Source organism: Sturnus vulgaris, chromosome 4 (genome assembly GCF_052056855.1).
Source record: "Sturnus vulgaris isolate bStuVul1 chromosome 4, bStuVul1.hap1, whole genome shotgun sequence".
Taxonomy (NCBI): Eukaryota; Metazoa; Chordata; class Aves; order Passeriformes; family Sturnidae; genus Sturnus; species Sturnus vulgaris.
Window position 1 is genome coordinate 25913359 of NC_142246.1, and position 22291 is coordinate 25935649.

The window sequence follows — 22291 nt, forward strand, 5'->3', positions numbered from 1 at the left end:
TTTATTAAAATGTTATCAATTCATGGAGCATTTAACAACGAAGGGCCAGTGGGTGTTTTGGAACAACAAATAACATTACTTTTCTACAGAAATATTTCACAAGCTATTGGCAGTTTTGTTATTTCCCTAGAATGTGATCCAGGGGAACAAGAGGAACGTGTTTTATGTTGAAAGTGAAATTTTCTTCTGTGTTGAAGGTTCTATCCTTGCCATCAAGTCAGGAACACCTTGACTTGCTATTGACTTGACTCCTTTTAGGATTTAGCCTAGTTTAGCAAAAGCTGCCCTGGGCCAGGAAGTTGTAATTGTGGTGCTACAGCTGGTCAGTTGTGTTCAGATCTGTTTGTTGCTGTTCTTGGTTTTTGTTTTTCAAGCTCAGCTGCCAAAGACAAAAACTGTGTACCTGTTTGTGTATATTTGTATATACGTAAATATACACTATACATGCACATATGAAACCTAGAATTTCATGATTCTAAGAAGAAAATACTACCTTTGCTGTGAAATACCTACATTTGGACTTCTGTAACACTAAGTAGTGCTTTTTAGTTAGTAGTGGTAAAACATAGACAGTCAGTGCTTTCTCATGTACTAATGCACATAACCTTAATTCCATGTTTGATGCCAGTTTGCACAAGAAATTGAGTGGAGTGTGGTATTTAATGTTTACAATAAGCCTCTTAAGAAAACACACCTTTTATTAAGACTTCTGATGTAAATGTGTATATTACAATAGTATTACTGTAATGAAATACCAGTGGCACTGCTGGTTTAGTTCTTCAAAGAATGAACTTAGAAGCAATATAACTTTTAACATTAGGCCAAACTGTGATTGCCAAGATTTTAAGTGAAGTAGGTGTAATTGTTCTTAAAACATTCTTAATTGTTCTTAAAACTAGCTGTTTACACTAGGAAACTGTGCAGCACAAACTGGCGTGAATCCTACAACAAATACAAGTTTGTATAAGAGGTTTTGTATGTCACAAATAACTGAGCTTCCAATAATGGAAGCAAGAGCCAAAGACACTTTTAATCTATTACTGTTGCAGGTATAGCTTTCATATAATGGTTGACAGAAACTGGTTCAGCCAGGTGTTGGCAGTTTTTCAAATGCTTATCAGAATAAAAAATTTAATTAAAAGCAAAGAAATGGGGAAAAAACCTCAGAAAGTACTTGTTCTGTGTAGGCAAACAAACTTGTTTTTAATTTGGGTGAAAGTAACTGGGAGTGATGGAGAGGAAGAATGTGTTTGGAAATGAATCAGATGCTGCAATTTTTTTCTTCCATTTGAAATAGTATGAATCTGTAGCTATCAGCAGGTTTATAAACATGCATTTTCATAAAGTAAACCACGGATTCAATTACAGCTAGTAGAGACAGCTTTACTGCCATTTATAGTGAACAAATGGACTGAAATGGACCTATGTGGTTTGATGAGCTTCCCTGTGCTATCCATCCTGCTGGTTTTGCTATATATGCTGATAAGCAGAAGCTCCTAACATTGCCTGCTCCTGTATATTGGAGAAACTTTTAATATTTGTGGAAACGTAATTAACCTACTCAGTTAATCTTGTATTTAGTACAAGTGTGGCATTTTCTTTTTTTTGTTTATTATGCCATCAAATAGCTGATGTAGATTTTTTGTTGTTGTTTGATTGATTGTGGGTTACCCTCCCAGGCCTTATGAAAAGTAATGTACAAAATACGCTGTTTTCTGGAACAAGACACTGAGAAGTCATTCCTGAAAAATTTTTGTGGGTCTTATTCTAGTATGTCTGGTGTACTGTTACTGAACTTTCAGCAGAAACCTCATGATCAATATACAGTTCATTTTTGGTATTTCAGAGATGTAAATTGGAAAGACAGTTAGTCAAAGTAAAACAGTGTCGAGAGACTATAGAAGTTGATGTTCTTTGATAGATGACAAATATTTGGAGCTCTTTGCACTCAATAATCTTAAGGATCTTTTCAACCTAAATGATTCTCTTAACGTTGGTAACCAAAACAGTCCATGAATTAAATTTCCTTCTAAAGCAAAGTCATACTAAGTATTTAAAGTATTAATATAATTCTCTATTACTGTTGTTTTTTCACTTTTTAGCTCTTCCAAGGAAAGCAAGCTGAAGAACATAGAAATTACTGAAATTATTTATGCACTTGAGTTTTCAGTTAAAACCTCTTTAAGGTTGTCTTTGAGCTACAATAAATGCTTGGGTTATCTTTGTGTAGTCATTTCTAATTCTGCAGAGGCTTCTCCCATTTTACCACAAACACACATTTCATTTCATCAGAAATATGCTCACACAATCAAAATTAGTTACAGCTTATTGTTACTTGGTTAATGTTCCCAAGTGACTGTTTTGAAGGACTAGAAATGTACTTCAGTTGTGTTAAGGTTTTCCCAGATTTCTATTGATCCTTAGTCACAAGTCTAACAAATTGTTTGATACTCTTGGAAATTAATATAGGCAACTTGAAAGGTTAGCTCGTGCCCTGGTTTTATTTATAGCTGCTAACATACCTCTTTCTAGGCCTTATATTTTGTCTCTTCATATTGTTCTACAAGTATATAGAATCCATCCACAAACGGAATAGTTTTTCTGTAATTGAGACCAAAATTCAGCTTTTTTATTTTTTTGTTTGCTTTTATTTTTTAAATCCTCATCTGCTCCCCCATTGTGTGTCTATGCATTTGTACATGTGTCAAAATAGCACCTACTGACACTGCTGTTGCAGGAACAGCAGTTAACCTGTAACTGTGAATGCTTTATGTCTTAGTTATTTGGATATTACATTAAAAAGGTGTGCTAAACTCCTGTGACTCACAATATGATGAAAATACTATTATGCCACCTAAAATGAGTTAATCCAGTTGATTTTTTTTTTTTAGGTCTTTTCATGGTGTTGTAAAATGGCATCCCACAAATAAACAGTATTTGTGTTGGTTTCAGAAACTGACTTCAGATTTTTCTGTGATTCATACTTCAGAAATTCTCATATCTGAACATACATCAGCAGGCAGTGTTTATCAAGTATTAGCAGGGAATTTGTGTGTAGGTTCTTGTCCTCCTTGTTTCTAATAGTAGAGCAAAAATCTATTGGGAACAGGTATGTGTTTCAGAAAGGTTATGGTTCAAATGAAGTGTGTCAGTGTAAAACAGCACTGTAATACAAAAGTCTTCAACAGCAAGTCAATTCAAGCAGAAATGTCTCAAGACAAAATTTTACAGAAGCATAATTGTTACCACTCATCAAATCCAGCCTTTTGACCCACAAGGTCCTCAACAAGGTGTCAATGTATGGACTGGATAAGCAGATAGGTGGACTAAAAACTGAAAATTCAGGGCCCAGAGAGTGGTGCTCTGCAGAGCAAAGTCTTAGTGGAGACCAGTAATTAGTGCTGTATCCTCAGGCTCCGAGCTGGGTCCAGTCCTGTTCAACAGCTTCATTACTGACCTGGGTGATGTGGCACAGTGTCTCCTCAGCAAGTTTGCTGCTATGACAGAGCTGGAAGTAAAGGATAATAAGCCGGAGGATCATACTGCCTTCCAGAGGGACCTCAGCAAGCTTGAGAAGTGGCCTGACAGGAGCTACATGAGCTTCATCCAGGGGAAGTGCCAAGTCTGCAGCTGGGGAGGAGCAACCCCCTGCACCAGTATCTGCTGAGGGCCACCCAGCTGGAAAACAACTTGGGAAAAGGGACTGGGGGTCCTGACAGACACCAAGTCAGAGATGAGCCAGCAATAATCCTTGCTGTGAAGAAGGTGAGTGGTTCCTGGTCTGATTGAGACAAAGTATTGCCAGCGGAGTGATAATTATTCCCTCCTACACAGCACAGCACTGGTGAGGCTACACCTGGCTACTGTGTCGTGTTCTGGGCATCCCAGTACCAGAAATCCTGTGACATTCCAGAGAGGGTCCAGTAGAGGGCCATGAATGGAGGGCCATAATGAAGGGATGGGAACTTCTTTCCTATGAGGAAAGGCTTATAGCTGTTTAGCTTGGAGAAGAGAAGGTGCTGTGGGAAGTCTTACTAAAGTATTTAAATGTCTGAAGGAAGGGTGTAAAGAAGACAAAGACTCTTCAGCCAGTGCCCAGTGACAGGGCCAGACAGTGGGCATGAACTGAAACATAGGAGACTCCATCTGAACATCAAGAACTGCTGCTGTTTTCTGTGAGGGTCACCATGCACTGTTACTGAGTTTATCCTCAGAGATACTCAAAAGCTATCTGAACATGGTCCTGAGCAATTGGCTCTAGGTGGCCCTGCTTCATCAGGATGGTTGAACTAAATGACCTCCAGATATTGCTTCCAACCTTGACTTAAAATATTACTTGAAATCAATGGATTTACATTGCAATTAGAATATTGTAATGCAGAACTCATCCTGAATAAGTTTTTCATTGTGTTTATGTTTCTGATGAAGGCTGGGATTGACTTTGCCAATTCTCAGAATGTAGGCTGTTGCTTATCTGTATTCATCATAGGGGGTGAGTCACAGTCTTCTCTACTGTGAAAAATTTACTGCTACTATCCAAAACAGTTTCTTTTGTTTGTTATGTGTAGGTTAAATGTGCATGTCTTCTTATATTTAAGGGTTAATTTCTAGCCCAATTTTCAGCATATTCAAGAAAGATTGAAATGCTTTGTACCTACAGCAAATAACTTGACAATTATCAAACTATTATGTGTTTGAAATGAGTTTTATTTCATTCTGGTTACTGTATTTGAAGTTCTTGATCTGCTCTTAAAACACCTGTAGTTTTTCCTGTCCTGATTCACTGTATGAGGGATTCTGTGTCCTGTCACTTGTGGAGCTCGGCAGGCCATTGCCCTGTGAGAACGGTGTGTCCAGACATCCTCTTGGCTGATTCCTCATGCTTCAGTTGCAAATTCATACAGCATACGCTCAGGCACCTTTTTTATCGAGCTTATTCTGTGACTTTGATTACCTACAGTCAGCTGGGATAGTAACAGCAATGGACTTCCTACTAGTATAGGTGTCCTAGAAAATTCCCAGTGGCCAATGAAGCTAAATCAGTTTTCAGTGTGAACAAGATACAGTGGATTAAATGTAAAGAAAGGTGAGGATACAATGTTGGGGTCTGTGTGTGTGGGACTGTGTAGCTAATTCTATATAGAAGGGCATACTAACATGGGGTGGGTAGGGAAGAGCAGAGTATGATGAGTTCTGTGTGGAAGTCACAGAAAATACAAAGGCTTTGTATTAAAGAGCAATTGCTAATGAAGTAAACTAATAAGAAGGAGAAGCAATTGAGTGTTTGGATTTTAATGAAGATGTGATAGTAAGACTGGAGAGATGAGTAGCAAAGGACAGTGGCAAGATTAGGCAGAAATACGAAGATAAGTTAGAGATGAAACATAGTATTTTGACAGTAGAATGAATACTTTTCCACATACTAAAATCCCACTATAAAGGAGCGAATTTACTTCGCCTGATGAAAACAGAAACTTTCCCACAACTTTATGGTATAAAGGGAATCTTAGAAGTCCTGCAGCTTCTCACAAGTAGTGTACTGTCTGCCTCACCACTGCAGCATTCTCATGGTCAGGAAAAAAGATTTTCCAATATGTATTTTGAAATCCTATTGGACTGTTCCACAAGCAAATGGCAAAACATTTCAGTGTATGAGATACCAGTAGAGCACTTGAGTGGGTTTTTTTCCCCATGATTCACAAAATGGGCTTGCTTGTATAGTTAGATTTCTAACATTTTAGCAGCTGCAACAGCCAAAAGATGACAGGCTTTGGAGAGCTGTTAATGGTGTTTGAAGACCCATAGATATCAAAAAGAGCAAGTCAGTGCTTTTTTTCAGGCCTTGCATTTTTAAAGTTGTTTTGCCCACAAAGAACTTGTCTGGATAATGAGCTTTACTGAAAGCTGGTGGGGGCTCTTTGTTTTTCATTTTTTCTTTAAAGGTAGTTTCAGTGATGCAGTGTGCCATTGGACTTAATCCCCTTGTGAAGGAATTGAAATGTGTTCCTTCTGTTTGGAGTTTCTAGGAGTTAATAGTGTCTTTGTGGAAGAGTTTTCCCAGAGATGTAGCCAGCTTCCTGCATTTTCCCAGAACTGGGTCTGCTCCCTTTCATGATGACATTTCTCTTCAAGGACTGTATCAGTGATACTGAGTCTGCTGAAAGGGCCTTGGGCTATATTCAGAGGTAATTTTACCTTACATTTGCTATCTTTTGGCTACTGATGTTCTAAAATAACAGTTTTGAACTGCTCTTTCCCCCTCTTAAGTAAAATTCTCAAGTGCGTATAGGATCCTTTATCTTTTTTTTTAAATCACCCTGCCTATGTCACCACATCTGCAAACTTGGGGTGATGTCTCATTATAGCAACTTTCTATAACTGATGTTTCTGCAAGAATTGAAGTCTATTCTGTTTCTTTGAGAAAGGTGGTTTTCTCTCTTTTGCCAAGTTAAAAAGTAATTTTTGAAATGTAATTGAATACTGCTTGGACTTTATTTATCTTTGCAACACTAGGAATTCAGAGGTAATCCACAAATCTGTCTCAAAACACAGAAGATGGTAGTATATACTATTTCACTGTATAGGTTGAGTGCTATAAGAAAACACAATGGTAGTAATAATATAAATTTCCATTTTGCATTTATTTTAGGCAAAAAGATGAAACAGTGAGTATCTGAAGCAAATTCCAAGGGAAATGATATATTAGTATCAGCTACCAATAATGAGAAAGTAAATATAATTCAGTAAAAGCTTTATTAATATTCTGGAGTACCTTTTTATAAAGTCTATTTTTGTTTTTTTTACGAGTACCCTTCTAAACAAAAGTAATTTCACTTTAATACAAAATAAAGTTTGCACTTGCTGTAATGACAAACACTGTGGAAGCTTAGTATTACCATTTTGTGTTTCAACTATTGAAGTTTGTTCTCTGGCTTTGCAAAATATTAGCAAATCCATCAAATGCTCTTTTCTTCTTAACAAAAAACGGGTTCTGTCCTGAATTTGTCTGACTTTTTTTGCTGAGATTTTCACTGGAATTTTGGAGGTGTTCTACAGTTGTTGCAGAATGGTTCTCCAGTTCTGTCAAAGTAGTGTGATCCTTCATCTTGCTGGAATCAGTGCTTTCAGAGATTGTATTTCCTATAGGCTTTTGTGGGAAGGAATATGAACTGTATGGTGTGCTTTCACTGAAGAAACCTTGTGGGATTGAGAAGGAATCTGCATCCTCATCACTCTGATTCAGTTGGAAGCAATCATCAGTTGTGAATTCTGACTGTGTTTTCCCAGAACTATGAAGATGCAGCAGAACTGGTGTAGGATTACAAGACTGCATTTCTTCAGGTAGATTGCAATTGTTGGTATCCTGTAATTCTTTGAATTCATCAGAATTTTTCTCATCAGAACCTTCTTGCATTTTATCTGCACAAGCCTGCTTCTCCTGTGGTAGCAAGTGATCTTGCTGCGTAACAAACATGAAATGTTTTTCACCTGTGTGTTCAGACAGCAATTGAAGAGATGATTCTTTGCTGGAATGCAGCAGTGATGGTTTTTTTACAACTTCATTCAAACCAGTATCAGTGGGAGCAAAAATAAAGCCATTGTCCTCAGATGTACTCATATTTCTTAATGTAATGTCTGCTTCACCATGATTCTTTTCTGGGGAGTTCCTGGCTGTGTGCTCATCTGTACTTTCTGCTGGTGCATTTTCTTTTTGTTCCGTGTGTGTGAAGCTGAGGGAATGCTGTGGTTCTCTGGGAAGCAGAGACAGCTGCAGTTCATCCTCTTCAGAAGTTTTCTCTGTGTCATGTGGGGGAAAATGTTTTAACTTAAATACAGTGTTACCAAAATCTGTACTTTGATTGTGGAGAGAATCAGAAATAGAGTTTTGTACTGTTGATTCTGTATTAGCAAAATAATCAAATGTATCTGGAATTTCTTGACTTGAAGAGCTAACTGTATCTGGATCTGACACCCTTACATGGCCACTGCATTTATCAGTGTAAGAGGATGCTGTTTCACGTGTGGTGGTATCTGATCCATAATTAATACTGGTTTCAAAATAGGCACTGTTCTCATCTTCATTTATCCCAGTCTCCTGAAGTTCAGCAGTAATGACTGGAGACTCTGGTGGTGTTGCAAACTTCTCGGTTCCACTGTCTGTGTTGGCTTCATCTGGCAATGACTGACAGACTGGAAAGTTTTCACGAATATCAGATTGTTCCAGTTCAAAGTCTGCTAAAGAACTAGAATCACTCATTGTGAATGGAATCCCTTCAGATGAAGAACTGTCACCAAATATATCAGCTGAAGCATCTTTTTCATGTGAATGTATCCTTTTATAGTCATGCTCTGTAAGGGGAGAGTTTCCTATTGTTTCATAGATGCTTAAATTCTCATTATCTGCATATCTTCTGGAGCTACTGGATGAAATAAAATCTCCAACATCACTAGGTATATTTTTGTTGCCATTTAGACCAAATTGTTTTTCACAATTTTGCCTTCCCTGCGTAAATTTTTTAGCGTGCCTGGGTTCATTATGTGAAGCAATACCTTTTCTTTCTGGAGAATCTGGTCTCATTTTTGTGATCTCAGAATGCAGCAGGCTAGAGTTGTTTCTTACTTTGCTTTTTGGTATTATTTCATTGCTGTTCTGGTAGTCTGTCCTACCAAAAAATAGTTCAGTATCATAAATATTTGTACTTTCATTATCGTCAATACTAGGTTGGACTTTTGAAGACATTGGTATTTTCTTCAAGTTGATCTCAGTTTTGCTTTGTTTCTGGTACTGTGCTTTGGGATTTGGTGAATGTACACCACTGCCAGGCTCACCACTCAAGGTTTCATCTGAAAAAGCTTGATTAGAATACGTGTGCTCTGGACCTGAATTTTTGTTCCTGCACATGAGTCTCCACAGCCTCTCCAGGTAGGGTCTAGCAAAAGCACCCAGACAAAAAGCACAAACAAATGTGATGAGTACAGAGAGGGAGACAGCCAGTGCAAAGTTTGACTCTGTTTCTTTCTGTCTAAAAACAGCGTTCGTGTCCCTGGCTTTTCTAACCAAAAATGCTGAAACTCCTTCTTTCACCTCTATATCGTAAATGAGATATTTCTCTTTTGTTGTATTAAAAAGACACAAATATAATCCTTCAGCAGTTTTCTCAGCATTGTATATCACTAAATTATTCATTTTATCCAGTGTCATATCAGGAAGACTGTGATTTTTTGAAATTCTGCCCTTAGGTGTCCACCAAGAAACTCCATTGCCTGAAATGAAAGAAAATACAAACTCAGTCTTTGTTAAAAGCATAGTATACCTGGTTTGCAGGGTTGAGTGATGTTTTTAAGAATATACTCTGGACTATCTCCCGTAATTTTATGTTTATTATAAACCTAATTTTCCTTTTATTAATCCTAAATAATTTTACATGGTACAAAGTCAGTTAAACCATATTACAGGCCCGTCCCCACTGCCTCCCATCTAAAAACACAGAAGATGTGGGATCTTAATCGCAGATTTTACAAGAAAAATAGTAGTGTGAGGGAGGAGATCACTGAAATCATCTAAGCAAGTTGAGGTGTACTAGAAACACCTGCTGCTCTTCCTTGTGGAAGAGACTTGGCTACAGCCAGATGCTCTGCAGCCTGGCCACGGTCACTGTGTGCAGCTGTGGGATAAAACCACCTCTTAATTGACAGTGTTTCAACCACTGTGATTTTCCTGTAGTTGCTGATCTGACTGCAGAAAAAAGTCTGTATATCAAGGATATTTATACAGATTGAGCAATTGTTCCAAACTTGAGCAAATGTGGGCCATGTCTGGTTGGTAGCTTTTAGCAATTTGTTTCAAGGTCGTATTTTTGTCTTTGTCTTTGGATCAGCTTTTACTCCCAGCTGAGTTTTGCTGCAATCCAATGTGCTGATTTTAATCCAGGTTTCTGTGACTTTTCTTGTAAACAGAAAAAGCAGGGGACATTTCTGATAGGTCCTGCATATTTTTATTTGGGTTGAAGTATTCCCAGGAGAAAGCCTTACCACCTCCAAGTGCTGTTAGTCTATTAGAGTTAAATCATTTTGCCTTACAGCACATGACAAATACACCTGCTCTACGTTTGGCCTTAGTTTTCCATCTGCGTGGTAAGTCTTGGCTCTATAGGTTTTGTTGCTTATACCCTCTATTAATTTTAAATGCAAGTGAAGTGTGTGCTACAGTAGCTGTACTTTTTTAGAAGAAATAGGAATCTTTTTCCCTGCAAATAAACCTTCATTTCATTTTGCTGTAACTGAATACGGAAAAGTATTGCCTCCTTCTTGGTTTTCTACATGCCTCAGAAGTGCCACCCCACTATTTGGTCCTTTGTTTCAGGGCAAAGTGAACCAATACATGTGCAATGCACTACTTACTGAGACTTATCTGTATATAATTTGGCATCACCTTCTCCTTTAATGTAAGGAAGGGGACAAAGGGAAACCTAATTTTTAAATAGTCTAAGCAGAATCCTACTTTCTGATGAAGCATTTTTGCATGTTAAATTGTTACTCAGTTATTTTTAAACAGTGTCTTTAGAAATATACTTTTAAAACCAGATTTATTTGATCATTCTGCATTGATTTTGGATGGAATGCCTGATGTACATACCCCTTATGTTGTCCAAGTTACAGGTCAGGACTGATGTGTTCCCTGTTGGGACTGTGGCCCTTTTGAGTAAAACATTGTCCCTGCAGTTTAAATGGAAACTTGAAAGATACAGCAGAGGTTTCTGGGCATTGTTGGCAGACTTATTGTATGAAAGGCTCAATTTGTTCCTTGTGGAGTCAAAGACAAAATGAAATAAATGTTTGAAAGCATTTAGCCTGCAGTTAAATATCCTGGCATTCTTTGACAAATACACTTCAAATTGAAAAAAGTTCAGACTGATAAGTGTCTCTGGTAGAGGGATTGTCAGACCATTTTCACGGAGATCCACGACCTATTTGGAAATAATACAGAATTAATTTGATAAGGCTTACAATGGAATTCTTACTGCAACATCTTACAACTGTGTTTTAGTGTACAAGCACTTCTGTACTTCTGTGAACAACACATCTGCTTAGGATTTCAATAATGTTGTCCTAAGCTTTTTAATGTAGATGAAAAGTTTAAAATTGTGGTGTTTAACATTCTCTCATAGTAGACTTACCTCTGTGTGAATAGGGAGCTGCAGGGCTCTTGCTATGGAGGGGATGGGGTAGAAAGGGACATGTATGTGTTTAAGGCAGTTATGGATTGATTTGAAATAGTGAGAATAGAGAAATAGTGAATTTATGGTTATATCTTGTATTTTTCAGCATGTGTGTTTTCCTACATATAAAAAGCAAATATATAAAAATATTTTCACTATTTGCTCTATTTTTTTAGTTGTAGACTAGTATTATAATCAGAATCATATAATCATGCTGGATAGTTGGTAAATAACATCTTTAATGATTAACAAAATATTAAAACAGTTGTATTGCTTTGCAACCTGTAATTTTTTCAGATCTCTGAAGGCATCTGGATGAATTTTAGTTATCTTGTTGTTTCGCAGGTCAATGTCCTTCAGCTGTGAACAGTTTTGAAAATCCTTTGGGTCAATCTGTTGTATGGCATTGGATGACATATGGACAGTTTGTAAAGACTGCAGGAGCCCTAGTCCTAGGAATAAAAAAACCTATTTTACATTTCATATTCTTGTTTTCCCAATTGCATGTTTATAAAATTCTTTGCAACAAAATTCCTTCCATTCCTCATTATTGCAATGATTGGCTGCAGCCTTTGTGTTATGCCTTTCTTAGTCAGGGGTTATCCCACTCTAAAAACTGCATAGCATCAACAGCTTGCACATGAAAACATTCACAGTCAGTGAATGTCTTAAAAATTGACACTTTCATAAAAGCACTAGCATTTCTTTGTGCTAACAAAATTATTGTGAACTCTGTACTTTGAGCAAGCTTCTCTGGAGAACTGGAGATAGGAGGGTAAAAAAGGGTGGAATATGTTGAGTTGATAAGATCCAAATATGTTGACTGTAAGTAAAAGAGATGCAAAAAGTGATGTAGTATCCTATCCATTTGCATGGGCAGTTTCACAGGAGTTTTTCATATGTGGAATTATTCAAACTGTATTCATACGATATAAAACCAAATGGGAACAACCATGTTGTTGTTTATGCCTATCTGCCTGTGAATTATGAAGCATGACAATATATTCTTCAGTGTATCCTAGTTAAAATAACATCCACCTTACATAAGGAACACTTTCGATTACTGGACACACCTCATTTTTCTGAGATGCTGTGAAGATAGCCCCTGAAGCTCCAGCCTGCAAGGTCCAGTGAAAAGGCAGGCACTTGAACATTCAGCATCCTCACTGATGCTGAGTGTTTGACACCACAGTGTTACTCTAAAGTGATTTTTGATCATGCAGTATTTTTGAGAAGTTACTAGTTCTTAAAAAAATTGCCCTTGGTGTCACCTTGTTTACCAGAAACCTATTTTCTCAACCAGCAGTTCTGTTTGCTAAGTAATTGATCTTTGGGTTTATTGTGAAAAGCACGGGGAATGATTCATTTATGGTATAAAACTAGAGGTTGGTGATAGGAAAAGGCATACAGAAGTTCTAGCAGTTTATAAATTTATCAGTGCACTTGCAGGAGGAATTGTACTGTGGGTACTTCCCTAAATTTCAGTTTGTGCCAAAAATATACAGCAGCAGTGGGCAGCAGCCTTACTCTTGCTGGGGGGAGGAGTTGGGAGAAGGGTTTCTCTGTGGGAAACCTCAGCTATAGAACTGCAGTTTGTATTTTCTTTCCAGAGGTTAAACCTCAGAATTTCAGTGAAGTATTTTGGACAAGAATAAAGTTCTGAATGTGTATTTAAATGAATACAGGATTTAAGTATAACTTGAAGTATGGTGGTACCATGCACAAAAATTTGAACTTAAAAAATTAAGTCTCTTATAGAAGAGGATTAATCTGTCTGACCTTCTGAGGCATCCTATAATGGGCAGTCATATTTATCTAGCAAACAAATCAAATCTTCATTGATATATTTTATAATGTAAGCTTTTCTCTACTGTCTATACAGATACCTTGTCTACACAGACACTACCAAATCATAAAGTGAAATGGGTTTCCTGTGTGCCAGAAAATTATTTAATAGCATAAATGGAGAAAAATGGAACTTTCATGATCCTGTGTAGGGGAAAATATATTATCTTTTTGTGATTTTGTGGGATAAGTGGTATTTTTGTTTGTCATCACTTGTTCTCCTGTATTTTCAAACTCTAATGAATCTGACGGTGACATCAATAAATTCAACATATTGGACAGGGTTGCTCATCTGGTAGCTTCTGCTTCATTTGAGCCGTTTGGCAACTGTGAATCATCCCTGGATAAAGGCTAAGCTGCCCAGCATAGTTCAGTGACCAGCAAAGCCTTTCTCAAAGTCTATCGAAACCTTACAGCCCTCTCCTGTTACACCAAGGTGTCGCTGTAACTGAGTATTAAACAGCACTGAGCAAAATCGTTTGTAATGAACAAAATATATTTTCCTGTCTCTGAAATACTGAAACTGCAGCAAGTTTTATTTAAGAATGTTGATTTCCTTCTGAAGGGTACTATGAAATTCATGATTTATAATTTTTTTGACCTTAAGGTTCACAACTTGGATGTGGAGGCTGTTTTTTTTCCAAAGATCCTTACTCCCCCTTTCTACACAACAAGCAAGAATACTGCTCGGGCTCTTAAAGGATAAATCTGGTTATATTTGACTGCTAATAACACAGGACAGTTGCTAAGACTGTATTATAAAAATCCTAACACAGTAAACAAACAACAGATTTACTTCCACCTCTGTATTTGCTGGTGGAACTTTCCCTCATCTTAAGTATAATAAAATGAGTAAGTCACATTCTGGATTCAGTAAGATGCAAGAATTATATGCAAAACCAACCTATCCCTTGGGAGTCAAGTCCTTAAAGATTTTTGAAATGCTTACCTCTTGGAACTGTATTAAGATTATTTCTTTCAAGTGACAATACTTTCAAAGCAGGCAGGAGACGATCAACAATGCTGTACTTTTTACACCCATGTGCAGGTGAAGGCATGTCCAGTGTGAGGGTGTGGATGGCATTACCATTGAGGTTTAGAGTTTCTAAAATGGGTAGATTTGTACAAGTAGTTAAAGTGAGTTCAGAAATCAGGTTGTTACTGAGGTTCAGGTGTTTTAGCATCCACTCTTCATTTCTTCCATCACAGCACACAAAAGTTTTAATATTATTGTAACTCAAATCAGCTGTTACTGCTGTTTGTGATAGATCTTCTGGAATAGTAGATATTCTAGCAAAGGAGCAATTCAGTAAGAACTGCCCATCCCACCGGCATTCTGAACGATGGTGTGTAGCAGGAAGAATCCACTGTGACTTGGTTCCCACTGATCCAGGGAGATTAAAGTAAAGGACCACAGCTATGACATGCAAGTGAAGGTTATCCATGGTATCTATGTGTAAAACGTAGAATCATGGTTAAGTTTAGCACAAGAAGAGAAAGCAAAAATAGTTTGACGTTAAAAAAAATCAACACCGAATAACCACAGCATTACCAACATTCTGCCTTAAACATTCAGTTTTGGAGGCTGACTTGTTTTCAGAAAGAACATTCATAAACTGGTAACCTCCCCCCTCCTTCCATCTATCCCAAAAAAGCCATTAGAACCTTTTTCTTCTTTTCCAGCCTTTTGGTCGAGAAACACAACTTCTTGAGAGCTTGAGATCTAACAACAGTGGAGACTTTTGAACTCTGTTTCAGGTATTGCACACGACTACACTGAGCAAAGTCCACCACATACAATCTATGATAAACAGGTGTGGAACAATTTTTATACTTCCAGTTTCCGTATCAATAGCACAACAATGTATTTTTAATGAAAAACGATTCTTACAAATAACGCTTCTGAACTGCAGCTGCATCTTAGAATTTGTTTTATTTCAAAACAAACATGAAATTCTACTGCCTTTCACCCATGGGAACAACCACCACACTTACAGATGGTAAAAAGTCTTCACATGCAAGTTGTTTCAGTGTACCCATTTTACAAAGGCATGTAGAATGCACTTTATAACACACAGAATCTTAAGTGCATATGTGGGACTGAAATAAACAGTGTTCCACTCAATGTTTTAAATACAAATAGAAAAATGTACCTTAGGCAGTTAGAAGATAAACAAATAAGTGCTCAGCAAAAGGCATGTGTGGTGCCAACATTTCTCAAACTGTGTAATATAAATATAAAATATATTAACAATACATAATGACTACCAAATTTGATAATTTATTTAATTTGGTATTTTCATGATTGGTTTTGCTACATTTTGACCAAAAAATCCACACTTCAGAAACAATTCTGTAGATCATGATTTAAGAGTACCTTTATGAAAAAATCTTTCAGCTCTACACAGCACACAGTATTTTTAAAAAAACCTCTTGATAATTACAGGAGTTCAATACTAGCATATAGGCATGTTAGTATTCATCAGAGAAGAGCTCTAATACATGTGTAACCTACTTGACCAACGCAGTATCTGTCATTTTCAGGATGTACTTCAGCTTTAAGGATACTCCTCTTTATATTTTTATGATGTGTTTGCATTTTTATACATAAAAATAGTGACAAATTTTCATTAGCATGAAAGTGAAAATTCTAAAAATGTTAGTTTATTTCCTCCTCTTAACTGTAACAGATACTGAGGCTCTGCTTAGCAGCAAAGATGGGTGTAAAGCAGCAAAATGTGTGTTAAAATGTTTAGTAACTATTAACTCTGATAAAAGTATAAGGACCATGAAGGCAGTATGCAAAATGTTAGTACTTCCCCATGATCTTTAATGTGAGAACTCAGTGTTTTTTGCTGCATTATATTCTTCTTATTCTGATTTTGTCAGAACAGCTTCACTGCTGTCCAGCCCCAAAATCCCAACAACTACTGAGCATCAAAATCTGGCTTTGCATTTGAACAGTGGGGGAAATACGACTCGTCTGATCTCCCCCATGTGCTGTAATGCCTGACTTATGAATACCCCTCCAAAAATCAGTTCCACCTATACACATTATGCAGGAGTTCTTACTGCCTTCCACAATTCAGAAATTGAGACCTTAGATATGAATTTCTTGTTCAGCAGGAGCTGATTCGTATTTTATGGAATCCTATGTACTTTGAGCACTGTAAAACAAGGGCAGATAGTTTACTTTCCTGTAACAAATAATCAGTTCTGAAGTTAATGTGTAAAACTCACACAACTTTTAGGTAAAGAAGTGTGTGCTTATCAAAAAACTTGTCAAAAAGCTGTTATAAAGTCACTTTGAGGCCTCCAATATTAAGGTTACTTGATGCTACTGCAAAACAAAGCTATTTTAAACTGAAGAAATACGTTGGGTGGGGAAAGAAGGAATCTTATAAATAGCTAGTTTATTTTTAGCACAAAACACCTCACTGCTGCAAAAGGAGTTGGAAGGCTGTAATAGGCCCCAGTTCAGCATAGTTTCACTGTTGCCAAATTTTGATACAGATGTATTTACCCTGATGTCCTACCAGCACATTTAGAATTACAGACCTGCAGTTTAACTTCAGAATTTAATTCTGATGTTCTCAGTAATGCATCAGTACAGACATTTATGGGAAGGAGAGATCTGACCTCAGACACTGCTGCAACAGTTATGCTTAGATTATTACCTATTGAGTAATGGACTCAGACACTGTTTACATTAGAGCACTCAGGAAAACACTATTTTTGGGTGGTAAGCAAGGTATAAGTACATCTTTAAAAATGTACTTCTAATATAAACACGTTTTGTAAGTACTTCACATAAATTAAGCAACTGTAGAATGCATTAGCTGCACAGACAGAATGGAAGTTCAAGCAACACTTCAATAACCGCAAGACTACTTCAAAATTCAAGTTACATTTCCATATTCAGTATTACTTTGCAAATATTATTTATGATAGCATAATTTTTTTTAACAACATGAGAATACATGGCAGAAATAATACAATATTTTAAAGTGAATCTGCCATTATCCTTCTCAGTACACATCTGGTAAACCACCTAAGTTTGTGGTAAATCAATGTATCAACAAGAAAGAAAAGTCTGCCACTTCAGCCGTCCTATGAAAATCTATTTCCAACAAAAAGTTGACATTCCGGTTGAAGTACTTCAGACTGCAGTTGTGTGTTCTCAGCAGTCTTCAACGTCTTGGGACACAGGACAAAAACCCCCTCTAGAGACAAGTGTAAGCAGTAGAGTTGTTGCCACGATTGTGTTCTTTACATATATCCCAATTTGAGAAGGTACTTCAGTATGCAAATACCCTGAAAGCTTACTGATTCAGTGCTACTACTTGCAGCTAACAGGATGATGACCTAATATTGCTGACTGTAACAGCCTTTCCTTAAAAATACTATGTAAGAAATGTTAGTATAAACTGCTGTAAAAAAAAGAAACCCTTGAAAGCATGCAATTACTTCATACAAATCTATGTAAACACAAACGAGACGTGTCCCAGCAGCAGTCTGTTTCAGTGTGTGGCTCCACACGGGTTGACAGAGGTCTGACAGCCCATGTTATGCCCTGTCACCTGAACCTTGAACAGTGTCCCGTCTGCACACATGCAGAGCTTGAAGCGCAGCCAGTTGCCATTATTGAATTGTTCCCCGTAAGAAGAACTTGGCAGTCGTGATGGGCTGACCATCACAGTTCCGTTCAGGATGATGCTGTTTTCCTTTTAAGGAGAGAAAAAAAAAAAAGAAGTTGTAAAATTACAACTTCTAATGTAAATAAGGCAGATTGGTTTTGAGAAGTTCATTTAATGGATAAATAACATCTCTAGGATGGCTGTAGAATCAACAATAATAGAAAGGTATGTATACAAATGTTTAATTTTTTAATGAAAATTATAGCAATGCCTATGGATTTCTTTACTATAGTCAGCAATATTTTGCTATTTCAATGGTGGATCAATATTGAGAAAGACAGCATTGGTGTGATTTTGCACTTTACATTCTTAATAGCAAATGAAGCAAATGTAAAATATGGACATGAAATGGGAAACAGTGTTTGAGTTCATACATGAAATTCATTCACATTTGAAAGTGCATATACCTTTGTCCTTCTTTTCCATTGTTCCGTATATACTGCCATCTTAATCTCCAAAAATCTTAAAGGAATGCTAGTGAGTCTTACAGCAGCAGCACACAAGGTAATGCTCCAAACTATAAGCTTTGCTCTTCTGGCAAAGGTTGCCAACCCGGTTAAGCTTCCAGGGGAGATTAACTCCCTTTGGTATTCATGTCAGTACAGAGGCCGTAATAGGTTTTTGGTGTCTTACCAGTAGTAAATTAATGTTACCTGAAGCTATTCAACCACTACTTAACAGCAAAGTAATAAATCATCTATTTAAAATCCTACTAAATATAATGACTTCTTTGCATTTGTAATTTATATAAATTTTGAAACTATATAGAGTGCAATACAACATAAAGCTACATCAGTTTACTATCAGCCTATATTTGAAACTAAGCTGTTAAAAAAACTGCTTTGATTTGAAATACTTACTGCTTTAAGTTCCATGTTTCCACCCATTCGAAACTCAATTGTCTTGCCTGTGATAAAAACACCTTCATTTCCCCGGACAATGGCACGACCATCAACCTTTATGTTTAGATCACTGGTTGCATTGCTGGTAATCTAAGAATATAATCAAAAAAAACTGTATTACACCTTAATGAAAATGTGCCATTTGTGTTTGTCTGAATAACTTTAATTACCTTAAAAGTAGTGCTATACAATTCAATAAAAAACTTGAATGTACTTTTTGCCCTTCTGCCATTAGATTCTGCATATTTGTTATTTTCCACATTCAATTTCACAACAGGATTACTGAATTTTGGAAGGTATGTAAAATTATTTTTTTGTATAAAAATAAAAATTCATGTGACAATTTTATGTCATACACAGCTAACACTTGTACCAAATACAGGCTTCCTGTTAAATCAGATTATGTAAACTTACCCTTCCGTTTTCACTTAATCTGTTCCTCCTGTGTATTGATAGCTGTGTTTTTTCTGCAACATGATTGCTCAGTGCTTCCAAAGGCACACTCAACCCTCTATAAAACCACTAACCCTACTTTACTGTTACACAAAAAAACAATGGGCTGGATTCTTATTACTTAAAAAAATAAGAGACATACCCTCTCAGTCGAGGCCTTTTGTACATTCAAGATTTTAACTCCATTTGGCAGATGAAACTCATGAGTTTCATAGTCAGTGCTGAACAAAGTATTTTGTGTTCGTGGGTCAACAAATTCCATGCCAATATCGCTGGTAATAGAAGTTTTGTCTTTTTCCACACTAAGCTTGGTTGTTCCTTGCTGAAATACAATCTTCAGAAACAAAGTCATGAACTTAATGATGTTTCAAATGTAACATTTATTAGCAATCTGAGTGTAATTCTCTAGTGTTGCTCACAAACTTTCAATTCATGGTATAACTTACAGGCTGATTATTCCCAGTGATCACCAAGTCTTCATTCCGTCTCCCTCCTACAGTGCTTTTATATAAGGGATGTATAACACCCATGTCAGACACTTGCTTAAACCGCAACAAGCCACTCTCATGGAATTCCATACTGTCACAACCATTGGGACCAATTCTTATCACTGCCCAGATAACCAGGGTAATCTGAAACAGAAACACATTTTCAAAGATTATGTTGATTGGTCGGATCTTACTGCCAGAATTATTGTATTAATTAGAAGTTTTATTTGAACAATTATTAATGCCAGTGTTTAAGTGAGCTTTAAGTGTGAGTTTACTTTAGTCTGTTCTTACTGAAAACATCATAAATACATTTAATTCTGAAAAGCACTTAAAATTATTTCTAGACTTATTTGAAGCAGTAACTAAAATAATTTACATACACATAAAAATTAAATCACATCTATAATTACATCTTTTTTCTGTTTAAGGGTAATCACTGACTAAACAAATTTCCTGAACAGTTCAGCTTGGCATATCCTTAACACTGACCTGCAAGAAGGCACACATAGATGTGCAATTATGAAAAATAATTTATTACTTCTCATTGACCAAGAAATAAAAATGTGGTAATTAGAACCGTAAAGCTTTAAAGTGCAGTGGCTAGTTAATTCTGAATGTTCACATACAGCTCTGTAATGTAAAATATAATCATGGTTTATATGCCATATATCCTGAATGCATATGTACTAATAACTCTCATGGGGTGACCATGATAACTGAAATAATCATGCCTGAATTTACGCCATTCTTCCATCTAATCTTGCTCAGATTACAAAAGAACTAAAAAGAAAGGAAAATTAGAATCTCCTTCAGTATATTTTAAGTCCTCAGCTATACTGGAAACGTTTTTGTTTTTTTTTATTGAACTGTCAGAATGAAATATGACCTAATGTTGCTTACACTATAGCTATTATACTCACAATCAGATTGATGATGGCCAAAATGAAAAGAACAACAATCACACATATGGCCAAGTTGCCTTTCCTGCCACGTAACCCTGTCTTATGGAGACGGTCTTCATCAATCGGAATGTATCCTGCTTTGAAGTTACTGTTGTGCTCCTTATTAACGTTCCTGCGTTCCACTGCCTTCTCTCGCATAGACTTCTTCACCGGGCCATTAGAACTTTGCTGTAACACGAGGCATGGGTTAGCTTTAAAAGGCATGCAAATTGCCTACAAAAACACATACATATGTATGCAAAAAAAGTCAGTTGACTAGTGGAATATACTGGATATTATGTTCAGTATTAGATTTCAGTCTGCAATCCTGCTGTCAGAATACACACTTAGAACCACAGCAACCTCTGCTAACACAATTACTAAATTTAAAATCCAGATACTTTCAGACAATATATGGCTTTATATCTCGTATTTATCATGGCAGATAGGAATTATTAATTACATTGTTACAATTAAAAAACTAAAACAAACCAGTTACCAAGAAACTAATCAAGTTTTTACCTCTCAGGCATGATACATAATCCTGTAGGTCATCTGCCAATACACAGCATTTTAGTTCCCTCCATGCTCATGTGTGATAGACTCTGAGTGACTATTCAAAAAGACTGTGGTGGATACAATTTTTAAATTAGTTTGACAGCACAGGGTTTGCATTCGATTCCTGTTGTTGCATGCAGCATTGAGAAAGGTACTGTGAGGCTTCAAACCTGGCATGGTGAACTTGGCCAGAGTAGCTTTCATGTAATAGTCTGAGGTTAAGAGATTGTAAAGGATAGCCTGTCATACAACAAATTAGAAGAGGAAACTCTGGTACATATTCATAGTGAAAATAAACCTTTAATGTATTTTCGTAACTGTCCAAAATTTTGCTCCCCTTCCCCTGAATGGAACAATCTGCTATTTAGGGATTCACATCTTCAAAGAGGGGCTTGATCTTTTGGACGGAATTAAGTTTGTCCACTTGTAGCGAATCCTAAAGCTACGCCTTAAGTAACTGCACTTGCACATGTCTACACTGATGTAACGAACAGCAACACCGTGTTTTCATCTGCTGCTAAAGAACTAATAAGAGATGGTGTTGAGAAAGGTGCTCGACCCGGACGAGTTTATGGAGGGTTCGGTCCCTCGGAGATGTTCTGGACGCACTGTGACCCTGCAGACCCCGCAGGCACCCGCCGCCGCCTCCCGGCCCCTCGTCAGTGCCCAGCGCCCCGCACCGCTCAAATGCCAGGCGCCTCACTCACTCCCTCCCAGGGTACAAACTATTTCTGTCTGTCACACACCCACGCCTGCGGGCAGGACACCGCCCCTCCGGGCCGCTCCGCCTGGCAGCAGGCTCGGGCTGCCTCTCCCCGGCACGGCCGAGCCCGTCCTGCCCGGACACCGCCGGGCATGGGGCGGGAAGCGCCGCCCGAGCGCTGTTCTCGCCTCCTCGGCCGGAGCGCTCCAGCACAGCAGCCTCGCCTACCGCGGCGAAAATGGCGCCCTCGCACCCCCTCCGCAAGCAGCACCCCACGGCCGGACCGCCTGCTCCCCGCGGCCCCGTTCCTCCGCTCCCCCCTGGCCGCAGCGGGGACGGCGCCGCCGCCTCCCCGTGCCCGTGTCCCGCTGCGGACGGACCTGCTCGGCGGCGGCCGCCGCCATCTTCCCCCGCCGCCGCTGCGCCGGGGCCGCGGGCGCCCCCTGGTGCCGCTCCGCGGGCCGGGTCCCTGCGGCCCGCGC

At 37.8% G+C, this 22291-nt stretch overlaps 2 protein-coding genes across 2 annotated transcripts; both read right to left on the minus strand.

Moving 5' to 3' along the window:
• Window positions 1-5173: 5173 nt before the first annotated feature.
• LRRC66 (leucine rich repeat containing 66) lies at window positions 5174-14648 on the minus strand. Its single transcript, XM_014873396.2, has 4 exons — window positions 14014-14648; window positions 11502-11671; window positions 10637-10967; window positions 5174-9264 (listed from the first exon to the last, which is right to left on the minus strand). Exons 1-4 carry the CDS (start codon window positions 14507-14509, stop codon window positions 6908-6910), a joined length of 3354 nt encoding a protein of 1117 aa, XP_014728882.2. The 5' UTR covers window positions 14510-14648; the 3' UTR covers window positions 5174-6907.
• Window positions 14649-14978: 330 nt separating this feature from the next.
• Window positions 14979-22271, minus strand: SGCB (sarcoglycan beta). Its single transcript, XM_014873409.2, has 6 exons — window positions 22190-22271; window positions 20528-20737; window positions 19563-19748; window positions 19259-19450; window positions 18622-18753; window positions 14979-17788 (listed from the first exon to the last, which is right to left on the minus strand). Exons 1-6 carry the CDS (start codon window positions 22211-22213, stop codon window positions 17585-17587), a joined length of 948 nt encoding a protein of 315 aa, XP_014728895.1. The 5' UTR covers window positions 22214-22271; the 3' UTR covers window positions 14979-17584.
• Window positions 22272-22291: the final 20 nt, after the last annotated feature.

Coding starts and splice junctions, on each gene's coding strand:
- LRRC66 (XM_014873396.2), bottom strand. CDS start 14,509: ATGGATAACCTTCACTTGCATGTCATAGCTGTGGTCCTTTACTTTAAT. Junction 10,968..11,501: donor GAGATCTGAAAAAATTACAG/GTTGCAAAGCAA, acceptor ATTTCCAAATAG/GTCGTGGATCTCCGTGAAAA. Junction 9,265..10,636: donor TAACTTGGACAACATAAGGG/GTATGTACATCA, acceptor CTTTCATTTCAG/GCAATGGAGTTTCTTGGTGG.
- SGCB (XM_014873409.2), bottom strand. CDS start 22,213: ATGGCGGCGGCCGCCGCCGAGCAG. Junction 20,738..22,189: donor CGGCGGCCGCCGCCGAGCAG/GTCCGTCCGCAG, acceptor CTCGTGTTACAG/CAAAGTTCTAATGGCCCGGT. Junction 17,789..18,621: donor GAAACATGGAACTTAAAGCA/GTAAGTATTTCA, acceptor TCTCCTTAAAAG/GAAAACAGCATCATCCTGAA.